The sequence below is a fragment of the Anomaloglossus baeobatrachus genome, chromosome 1 (assembly GCF_048569485.1).
Source record: "Anomaloglossus baeobatrachus isolate aAnoBae1 chromosome 1, aAnoBae1.hap1, whole genome shotgun sequence".
Taxonomy (NCBI): domain Eukaryota; kingdom Metazoa; phylum Chordata; class Amphibia; order Anura; family Aromobatidae; genus Anomaloglossus; species Anomaloglossus baeobatrachus.
In genome coordinates, this window is record NC_134353.1 from 900,236,208 (window position 1) to 900,248,039 (window position 11,832).

The 11,832-nt window shown below is 46.8% G+C and overlaps 1 protein-coding gene across 1 annotated transcript; it reads right to left on the reverse strand.

The window, feature by feature from the left end:
- Window positions 1-1,104: 1,104 nt before the first annotated feature.
- Window positions 1,105-11,535, reverse strand: LOC142301945 (tetraspanin-36-like). Its single transcript, XM_075343010.1, has 7 exons — window positions 11,400-11,535; window positions 6,227-6,418; window positions 5,380-5,454; window positions 4,398-4,493; window positions 3,871-4,017; window positions 1,887-1,970; window positions 1,105-1,367 (listed from the first exon to the last, which is right to left on the reverse strand). The coding sequence occupies exons 1-7, from the start codon at window positions 11,457-11,459 to the stop codon at window positions 1,299-1,301; spliced, it is 723 nt and encodes a 240-aa protein (XP_075199125.1). The 5' UTR covers window positions 11,460-11,535; the 3' UTR covers window positions 1,105-1,298.
- Between the last annotated feature and the right edge of the window lie 297 nt (window positions 11,536-11,832).

Genomic DNA, 11,832 nt, shown 5'->3' on the forward strand with positions numbered 1-11,832 from the left:
GATGGCGTCACAAACTATATCTAACTCCCTGTAAATAACCACCCCACCACATTGGAGTGACCCCGAGCCCCCAGATCTGGAGACCCTCGAACCAGAGCAGTTCGACTGCTGCTGGGGCGGGACTGTCCGAGACAGGTAGGCCTGCACCTCCAAGGCATATAAGGAGAGGTGCGTTTAGTGTATCAGGCAGCAAAGTGGTAAAGTCCCACTTTGTATTTGCAAAGGCCACTAGCAACATATTCTTTGCCTGATTGGTGCTTTAGTGTATCAGGCAGCAGTAAATGCTAGAGTCCTGCTTTGTAATTATTTGCAAAAGCCACTAGCAAAGTATCTGATCTGGATGCTACAAGTCAGACTATGAACCCCTAAATATTGTGGAAACAGGTCCCGATTCCCTACCTAGTCCACAATCCATCCCTCCCTGTTGTGACTTTGTTCAGGGCCATCAGCTCTTAAAAAGCTCTACTGCATTCTGGACAGTATGATTGAGGTAGTGACACTGCTTTAAAATCTGTCCTTGCTTGGAAATCAGTTTCTCCGAATGCTACACTGACCTAGGCTGCAAGCAGTCCTGACCAAAAAAAAAAAAATATATATATATATATATATAATCTTTGTTATTGAGAGGCCCAGCAGCTGCTTGCTCCATCACTACACTGATACAATGCAGGGTTTGGACGTAGTGTGTGCGCACGCGCAAAATTGTGGCGGAAGGTCTTTTATAGATCCTATGAATGCAGAGCAGCCAGCCAATCACAGTAATGCCACAACCAAGATGGCTGCAACATTGTGATTTGTTAATAAGTCCAGCATGTTCATTGGCTGCAAATCAGGCGTTAAAACAGCTGGGCAGAACAGTATAGCGAGGCGACTACACCATTACTCGCTATATAACGAATAGCCTGAGTACCGTACTATTCTGCAAATAGCGAGGAATACATTCACTCATCACTAATCTCAAGTTTATGGGAAATGTAATCAAGTTGTGAACCCCAACCGGAGAAATGAATGAGAATCTAGTTAAGAATGTTGAAAACTCCTATAAAGTTCTACAAAAAAAAAAAAAACAACTCATTCCTTTTTAGAATGAAAGGAATCCAAGACTTGTTTTACACAATGTTTTTATTTCAAAAAAGTGAAACAATCCCGTGCATTCCCCTATATACATAATAAAAAAGTAATAATCACTGTGCATTATATAATTATTCAGTGTTAGTCCAATGAAAATTTGTGAATCTAAAAGTACATCCTCCGGTCATCTGTTTTCTCTGCACTCCGTCGAGTGTTCTGGAGCCATTCTAGAGCACTTGGTAGCCTTCTCTTGCATCTCTACGCTGGATGACGCACAAGCTTATTAGAGCAAGGAGCTGGAAAATTTAAAATAACAGTCATTTAAAGCTGCAAAATAAACCCAGGCTGCACTGACATTAGGAAATACTGGTCCCCAAGCCAGCACATTCTCTACCTCTGCCCTATAGGTGTCAAGAAGCTGCAGTCAGCAGCACATTCAGCCCCGGTACTAGCAAGAACATACATCAGCAGCAACATGTACACAAAGCCTTGCCAGGCATAAACGTAAGGGTGCAAGTGCTTTAAGGGAGCACTTAAGCAAGCTGCATTTTGAAAAGATATATATATATATATATATATATATATATATATATATATATATATATATATATATATATATATATATATATATATATTATATATATATATATATATATATATATATATATATATATATACACACACACACACACATACACACACAAATCAGAAGACATGAAAAGTTGTTGCACTAGCTGACTTGACATTGACACTCAGGTTGCCAGATGGTCTTGAAGTGTCCCAAACATCTTGTTTTGATCCTTCTCTACGCTTACCTCAAGGACTGCAAAGCCAAGTATCACCAGCATGGAGAAGCCAAGTACTTTATTTAATACAGTCTCTAGTTTCTTTTCACAGCCCTATATTAGGGAAGAAAGTTAAAAAGTCGTGTATAAAGTTATTTCTGGCCTTGCACAATATAACCGTGTATGCACAATGCCAGCCTGCTGCCACCAACTTTCCTCCACCCTCCCTTTGTACTTGACACCCATGCCCCATACAATTGAGTGGGGCCATTAGACCACACAAGGTGAATCAAAACATGGCTGCACTGTGTGCAATCTTATAGGGCTGGGAGATGAGGTTAACACAAGTCTTCCCCTGCCATTTTTTTAAAGGGGTTGTCCCCTACAGTCCTCCAGTTCCAGTGATGCCAGGTCAGCAATGACATTATGGCATGTTATGAACATTGCAGTGGCTACCAATGGGCTGCATTGCTCATGCTGCCATCAGCCATTTGATGCAAGTGCTGTGCCCCCATCAGTGGCCACCAGATGGTAGATCATGCAGGTACCAGGAGACTCCAGTCACTGGAATGTAAAAAATTAGGGTTTATGATTTTAGATTGTGATGAATATTTTGGAATCAGTTGAACTGGACAACTCCTCAAGATTATGGTGGTGTCCCTTTTAAACTACACTTTAGTACAGTTAAGCCCCACCAACACCTATTCTTGGGCATGTTATGTGAAAGCCATCCAAAGTCTGATTAATGATACTATTCCAAACAGTATGCTGTGTAGGAAGTGTGATGCCCTGGACCCCGGGGGGGGGGGGGGTGTCACAGGTAACACCTACCACAACACACCCCCATCCCTTGTGAGGACACACCCGAAGGGGAGACCTGATGCCTTCCTCAGGGACAGTAGGGCACACCAGGTGGGCAGAGTCAGGCAGAAAGACACACCCACCGAGGAGACTACTGGATTGAGGCAGGAAATCCAAAGAGAGTTTTAGTCAGGAGTCAGAGTGACAGTGACAGAAGGTGTGAGGAGCAGAGCTGCCAGGGACCCAGGTTGGAGCCTGGGATATCCGTAACGTCAGGCAGACGGTGGCCGCCTCCAGGAGTTCCGGCACAGCAACTGGCGGAACCGTATGGACCAGCCAGGGTTGGAGCCTGCCAGCCCTGAACCGGGGAGTCAACTGGAGCACCAGAAACCGGGTACTCAAACCCAGTCCTAGCTTAGAAGTATAGGCAAATTGGGTGAGTGAACCCGTGAGGTCCAGACTGCAAAGTCCCGAAAGAAGGCAAAAGCTCCCAGATACTGGGTGTGAGCCACTGCCAAGGGCCAAACATCCGACGGGCCAGCGCCTACAGGAAACCGAGGGCTCCTTCAGCAGCTAAACACCGGGGATTGGGCTACCACTGTCCAGGCAGGGGAGCCGAAAACTACAACAAGAGGTGCAGGGGAAAGGGACCACCATCAGCCTCACAAGGGACACAAGCAGTCGGCTGCGGGACCCGACCATACCCGAACTTTGGCTTACCAGTGACTGAGTGAATTAATCGTGAGTACACCAGTGCCATCCGGGTACGACACTGCACCATGGCACCCTGCACCCAGACAACACCATCGCCAGTCCCCACCGGGCCCTGGGACACACCGCCCCTACCTACGGAGGGGCTAACATCTAGGCTGCGGCCACAACACTGATCCCGGACGAGCCCCCTTCACTCTAGCCGCAGCGGTGGTGCATGTCACCACGACCTGTGGGTGGAGTCACGACCAGTCGACGACAACTCGGCACCCGGGCTGTGAACCTCGTCACAGACACACCATCACCCCACTGCCTCCCCTTAACAGCGTTGTGGCCCCCAGTCCGGAGGCGCTCGTGCCACCGACAACCCGAGCCGGGACCTAGAGCAGCTTGGCCCGAGCCGCGGAGCGGCCCCTCAGGGCGGTACAGAAACACCATGTTCCTATTTGGCATTAGGCCATTTTACAGAATATGAAGCCACTCGAGTAGTTCACTATCCTACCTCGGTATTGATCTTGTTGAGGGCGTCCAGTTTCCCCTGACAGTCCGTCTCGTTCTTCTTACAGCAGCTCACAGGAACGGTATGATTGGCCAGGAACCATGTCGTGTTCTCCCAACTGGTGTAGTTCTGTATCCCACAGCACTGCAACTATGGACAGATACAAGAAATTCAGGACCAATATATAGGGAACCCCTTTCCCCATGGAGCATTGCCAAAAAACACAAACACAGCCGATTCCCCCTCAAGAGAAATTTTAGTAAAAGTGTTTGGCTGATTACAGGTTTTCAATCAAGATCAGAGGTTCTTAGTTATGGATTCTGTTCAGAGATTCCATACGAAGAAAGTCTTCAGGCTGGTGATTATTTTTTCACAACATTGCTCTTCCCACCTGCTTAATCTTGGGCCCATTCAATAGAATCTATTTCTTATTGAGGAATTGTCAGGTACATCGCATCTCCTATTATGGGGAGGGGGGTTACTGGTTTAGGAAAAGCGGCATGGGAATAACCTCTCACTTGCTACCATACCTCTTCTTGGATGAAGTCCACGGCAGAACTTTCCACGTTTTTCCCGTCGTATTTTTCAAACAAGATTTTCATATTTTTCTGAAGTTCTGGATCAATCTAAATTAAAAAGATATTAACCTTAATATGATTAACTCTTTAGTGAGACAAGTAATCGATTAAAAAAATATGCATAATGATTTTATGAGGTTTTCTAAGCGGTCTTAACTATAAGTTTAGACAGCATTTTTATATTGTGGTATGAGACTATTGCTCTTGATCTGGATGGTTATACGTGTAATAAAGTTAATTGAATCTGTATAAGTGGTTACAGACTATTGTAGGTTTTTCTTTATTTAAGAAGCAAAAGGGGGGGTGAAACCACTATTGTTTTGGCATTTCTATAATCCCCTGCAATGCTTTATCACTACAAGGGATTATAATGCAGCACTTTGCATACAGCATGGTGTGTTAAGTGATCTGTACCTCAGTAACCTGGGGTCATAATGGTGACAACCTAGGGTTACTATGGCAGCAGTCACCCTACAGGGACCCGATCGCCAGGGAGATCCCTCTCCCTGCTTTCTGAAGGCTTTGATTCAGAAGGTAAAACCACCAGATGCAGCACAGGCACCGCTCCGAGCGGTGAGTGCCGAGACCTGGCTGTAATGGCTGGCGGCGATCATTGGGGGTGGGGTACAGTGCAGGAACCCCCTTGCGATCAAAAAAAAAAAAAAAATATATAATTTTAATTATAGCGACATTTATTCCATGGCGCCTTACAAGTGAAAGGGTATACATACAACAATCATTAACAGTACAAAACAGACTGGTATAGGAGGAGAGAGGACCCTGCCCGCGAGGGCTCAGTCTACAGGAGGAGAGAGGACCCTGCCCGCGAGGGCTCAGTCTACAGGGAATGGATATAATTATTTTTTTAGTTAAGACATGCTTTGTGTGCAGCAAGGTACTTTATATCCAAGAATTAGCAGCGCCTCTTACTCACCTTATCCTTGTACACAAGTCCTAAGACCATGGTGACCACTCCTGCAGCAAATATGATGGAGATCAGGGTAATGAACTGAAAGATAACGGGGGGGGGGAAATTACCGTATGATTGTGTATGCATCTTACATGAGACCAGTGACCACAGGAGTCATCCCATGCATTAACACTAGACGTTCCAGAAATGTCGAGCTCTCTGGGTTCCAAAGGTAGAAATGTTAAAGGACTCCTCTCCTGGACTTTAGTGTTAAATGCAGAACGTCGCTGCTCCGGATAAATTCTTTACCAAGCTGTTCACAGGCTTTGCTATGCCAGGATCAGCAATGATCTTAGTATTCCCCATACAGCGCCACCACAGGAGAAACAAGTCATTACACCGCCCTTATTGAAATCAATAGGCCATTTATGCATTAGACAGAGCAGCTCTGGTGGACAGGGAGGTTCCTAACCTACTAATTTTGAATTTGTTCTAGAAAGCCCCTCACCATCTTGGTTCATGGCATCCATTTATTGTGGAGCAGGTGTATGCACCAAGCTCAGGAGCAGAGAGCAGGTGCTGTCTGTTTAGTCACTTCTGGACCCGTCCCTACAATCAGGGAGTTTATTTTCTAGATGTCTCCTATGCAGTGACAATCTGAACAATATCATGCTAGAGGTGGCAGAACTTGTTTATTACTGACTTCTCATTCTCTGTATACACAATAACAAACAATCACCGACATTGTTTCCTTCTCCGGACCCAGAAGGAACTGGCAAGTACTAGGAGCCTCCGGCAGTCCTGCCATGCAGGCAGAAGACCTTATTCTTTCTAGCTGGGGTACAATATATCGGAGTGAGGCTATACTTACACATCCCAGGCCGCAGCAGGACTCCTGTATGGCGGAGATACATCCCACCAGCCCGATGATGAACATGAACACAGCGGTACCCAGGATAATGATGGCGGGGAGCATCACGTAGACATTATTCAGGAAGCTCTGGTACTGCTTGTAGGTGACAATGATATTTATTCCAACATAAGCCAGAGCTGCTGCAGCCACCTAGAAGAAAACAAAAATTATTAAGAATCTACAGGACATGGGAAGTCATTAAAGCCATAAATAGTTACTGTAGACCAGTGGTTCCCAAACTCCAGTCCTCATGACCACCCCACAACCCCCCACCCAACAGTTCATGTTTTCAGGACTTCCTTAATCTTGTACAGGTGATGCCTTGGCAATAGTTCTATCACCAGTTCAATATTCAGGAAATTCTGAAAACATGACTTGTTGGGGGCCATGAGGACTTGAGTTTGGGAAACCCTGCTGTAGAATTAAAAAAAAAAAAAGATTTTTGAACCAAGAATGAGGTAAATCAGTAACCATAATGCTGACCTAGATGTCTCAATCATGACTAGTCCATATGCAAATCATGGTGGAGGTGTGCGACGCCCTGGCAAAACCAGGTAGTCAGAAAATACACAGCCGACCTGAAACCCTAGTCACCCCCTTAGGCCAGAATCACACTTGCTAGTGTTAGAGTCTCATGGTAAAACCCGGCTTAGCCGCACACTATGCATACAGGAGCGTCTGAGCTGCATAGAGATACATGCAACCAACCCGCTCCTGTCAGGGGGTGTGCGGCCATGCCGGGTTCTACCATGAGAGACTTGCGCAAGTTACACGCGAGGCACTAGCAAGTGTGATTCTGGCCTTAGAGAAAGACAGGCACACCAGTGGGTGGAGCCAGCTGGTTGGACACACCCATCCAGGGGTTTAGACAGCTCGGGGTAGGAAAACAGTAGTTGAAGTTTGTAGTTCAAGTTGAGAGGAGTATGGGCTGGCTTGGAGCCAAGTGTAGCTCAAGCAGAGAAGGTTCAAGTTGAACGGTGCCAGGGTAGGAGCCCTGGTACGTTGGCTAGGAGGAAGACTGGTCTCCGTCAACAGGAGGCAGGAAGACGGCTCGGCAGAACCGAGGTGGACCGGGACAGGGTTGTAGCCTGTAGGTACCGGCACGGAAACTAGAGCACGAGGGGGGGGGGGGGGGGGGTACTTGGACCCTGAAGCCAGGACTGGAAACAAGCGGCCTGGTTAATTAATCAATTGAGGCCAGGACTAGAGGTCCTGTCCCACCCAAAGTCCCTCATAGAAGACAACAGCCCACCGATAGGGATAAGAGGTCACTGCCAGGGCCCATAGATCCCATGGGCCAGCATCTGCAGGCACGGCTCCTTAGGCCACATCCAGCTGGGAGCGGACTCCTGAGTTCCAGACTAGGAAGTCGATCTTACACAAAACAGTGCAGAGGAAAGGATAGAAACCAACAGCCCGGGTGGGGACCCGAATGCAACTGGCCGCGGCGCCAGCCACCAGCACCTTGGTTTACCAAAGACTCGTGTGATTGACCGAGTAATCAAGCATCCCCTTGCTGTCGCTATACCCTGCACAGAGACACTGGGTCCCGGGGCATCCATCCCCTACATCTCCCCCAGGTGCCCCATAACAGCAGCGGTGGTGTCCCAGTGTAACGGTGTGCCGGGGGTGCCTTGGGGGTTGCTGTGATGGCCGCTTCATGTATCAGGCTAACCCCCGGCCCGGCCGTCACTATTGAGACAGGGGTGTTTGTGGGGCAGAGTGGATGGCAGAGGCATGCTGTCAGACTCAGGAAAACACTGCAGACAGGCATCTGGTGAACCAAAAGGCATTTTATTGCACGTAACTTCTGTACAGTCGTCTCGGTACACAAATCTTGCAGTTTCCAAATCACAATTCTTGCCGGGGGACTACTTCTATTACTCCTCAGCAGGCGTTACCCGGCTACTCTTGTTTTCTTTGCTTATGCTCGTACTCCGGCTGCTACAGGCTTTGCCCATAAACTTCTGCTTCTCTGTCTGTGCTTCTTCGGGTCTTACCCGTACACTGCTGGTTCTAGCTCAAGGCACTTTTCGGCTATCTGCCACGGTCGCTCCCACACTCTGCCCGTTGCTTCTTCTCTCAGCACCAACAGAGAACAGACTCACTCTTCTTAATACGCTCACTCTGCAACAGAGCCCTCTAACCCTCCCCCTAGACTGCCTTGCTCCTCCTTCTCCTGTCTGTTCCCATAGGGACACTTCCACCCTGCCAGTTAATGGGGACACCAATACTACTACAAGTATTAAACAACATTACATCACTTGCAACCCCAGTGTGGGGCATCTTCAGGGGGGAAACTGCTTCTCCTTTATCAGGGGTCCGTCCACCCCTTACACCAGCTCACCACACACCGTGGGTGGCATCACAAACTTAATACGGTCAAGCCCGTACGTCTACATCCCCCCCCCCCCCCGGCGTGTCTGCAAGACCCCCGGGTCCGGAGACCCTCGAGCCACCACCCCAGAAGGCCCGGATCTGAGCAGCGCCGGCTGCTGGCATGGGGGCGGCACAGGTGCACTGGGTGGGACTTTCTTCCAAGTGCATTATTTCACCTCCAGCACAATCATGGGATTTGATGTTTTACACTGCCGCACATCAATATTGTCCTCATCCTGTTAATGGCACCATTTGAATCACATGGCTGTGCAGGCATGAGGAACATTTGCACTTCCCCTTCTGAGTGATGTGTTCTGGACTTTGTACCTGGCCCAATAAATGTTATTTTACCACTATGAGAGTCACCTGACTACAGATAAACAGCAGATGTTCACCTGTTAACAGCACACAGCCCTCTAACCAAGCAATCGACAATTGGATCTAGGAGAAGCATACAGGCATCATGGTCCCTTCTTGACTAAATTTTAAACAACAACTTCTATAGTCTAGCGCTGTATTACTAACTGGGGAAGAAAAAAAAAAAAAAAAAAAAAAAAAAAAAAAAAACAGTGAGTCAACTGAGGATCTATCAGTGAGCTCATGCTGACAGGACTTAGGCCTCTTGTCCAGTGGTTACAGATCATTGGCCTGGCTAGCGTCCTGCAAAAATGACCACTCTCTAACCCGCTTTACACCCTGCTCAACTCAAGTCTCCAATTCAAATTTGTCATTCTGATGAAGTGATGGGCCAGGGGAGCCTCTGGCCTTGTAGTCGTGGCACTGATACTGAGGCAGACCCCTGGTTCCACCACTTCCTCAACTTCTGGGGCTGACTTAAGTGTGCAGAGTGAGGCGTCTCTTTCCCCGACCGATGCATAAAGAGTCTTCAGGCAAAAGTTGGAATGCATAAAAACTGACATTTATTCACACAGAAAAGTAACACTCCGGTCAGCAGAATCCGCAGAATCCGGCAGAATTGGTGGAGCTGGGGACAACCTGCCCAAACGCGCCCTCTGGTGGGGATATGCCCTAGATACTCCTCTTCTCCGGGCTCCCACTCTCCGGTCAAGCACACACTGGACCCACACCAGCAGAATAGACCCTGAGGTTGCGTCCACCTCCTTATCTCCGGTGTCCCCTGGTGTTCCGCTCACACTTGCCGCTGCAGATGTTCACTGCCTGCTGTCCCGGATCCTTCTCCCTCACACACACAGCCCTCTCCTAGATATCCGGCCGACTCCTCCTTCCCCGGTGGCAACAGCCGTCCCACCTGGCCACTAGGGGGTGCCCTAACACATGCAATAATAAAACCAACACTTTTAATAATAACAATGCCGGGTACACTATGCTAAACTAGTAGGGGGTAGGCCCACCCACTACACTGACATACAATGTGCATGAGGGTGAGAAGAAGGAGGGGGGTAAGGGAATAGAGCAAAGAGCAAGCCAGGACCTGGAGGTGGGATCAGGCTGCATAAATGTGGTAGGGTCAGTTTCAACTCTGATACTGGAGGGAGGAAGATTCTCTATTGTCCCAGAGAAAGCAGCAGGGACAAAACTAGTACAAAGAAGAGAAAGAAGGGGGAAGGGAATACACTAATATCCCCACACCATGAGTCATGTTTACTGCCATATGGTCATTAGTCACTGATAGGTGACAATGTAGAACAGCACCCCCTGCTGTCACAGGTCTCCTACAATCCAACACCCAGAACTATAAGTCCAACTTTCCATACACCCAATTTCTCAGTGGTGCCATCACCCACATTTGACCAGTGAGGCTGGAGGTCACACATACAGGAATCAGTTAGAACTGATGCAGCAATGCTTTGTACAAAAACAACTTTCAAAATTGATTTTTTTTTTTTTAAATATAGGAATCTATGGGAAAACAGCCTAAAACAAACTGCTAATCATATATTTATTGACAATTGTAAAGGATTTCCCCCCCCCCCCTTACTGTATCAATTCAAATGGAAGATAAAATAGTCAGGCATTGCATCTGTTTTCCATAGAAACTTTGTATCAGTATTCACAGAATTGATAAACTCCACATGGCTATAGAATAGAAACATTCCCTATACATATGTAGCAGAAGTGAGAACTCTCAGGAGTTTACAGTCACTAGGACATTTATTTTCCCCCACTACAACAACAGTCCTCTTCCAAAACATAGTAGCACCCATTATTTATGAAGCTCAGCTAAAGGGTGGGAATAATATATATATATATATATATATATATATATATATATATATATATATATATATATATATATATATATATATATATATATATATATATATATATATAGGCATGTGACTTATTTCTTCCAAAGAATACTAAGGACGAGGGGGCACTCACTGCGAGAGGAAGAAAAGCAATTCCGGCAGCTAAATAGGAAAGGGTTCTTTACAGTTAGAGCAGTCAGACTGTGGAATGCCGACCACAAGAGGTAGTAATGGCAGATACTAGAACAGCTTTTATATCAGGGCTGGATGATTCCCTCACTACACACAGCATTGTAGGTTATAGATGACTAAAGGGACAGAATGTAGAACTGGTGGAGGAAGGTGAACTAGATGGAACGAGGGCTTTTTTTCAACCTAAGTAACACTCATACTATAGAATTACAGGGGCTACATAAGTGAAAAATTATACATACACTAGTTTTTGATAGGGATACATAGAAAATAATGAGCTCACAGAATCCCAGTAAGCTTATAGATATACATAACATGAATGTACTTACCAAGAAGAGCAGGCTGAGAAAGACCAGGAAGGTTTTGGAGGTGCACACTCCTAGCCCCATTGTAGCTGCTTCTGCAGTGACCGCACACAGATGACTGCTGCTTCCCCCTGACTCCGCAGTAATAAAGGCTGAGGATCATGTGTGCTCATCACCCAGACCCGGCAGTCACATGTCCGCTCCACCCGCCCACATCCCCAAAGGTGCAAAGGACGATTAACTCTCAATGAGCAGCAGCTGCAATGGATTAGACTTGTGAAAGCTACAAAGGATGAGAAAAAAAAATCTAGAATCCATCTAGTTCCCTCTTCCTCCACCAATTATACATTATTTATCACTAAATCATCTATAACCGACAATGTTATGAATCATCCAGCCCCTTTTTCAGAAGCTTTTATAGTATCTGCCATTACTACCTCTTGTGGTCGGCATTCCA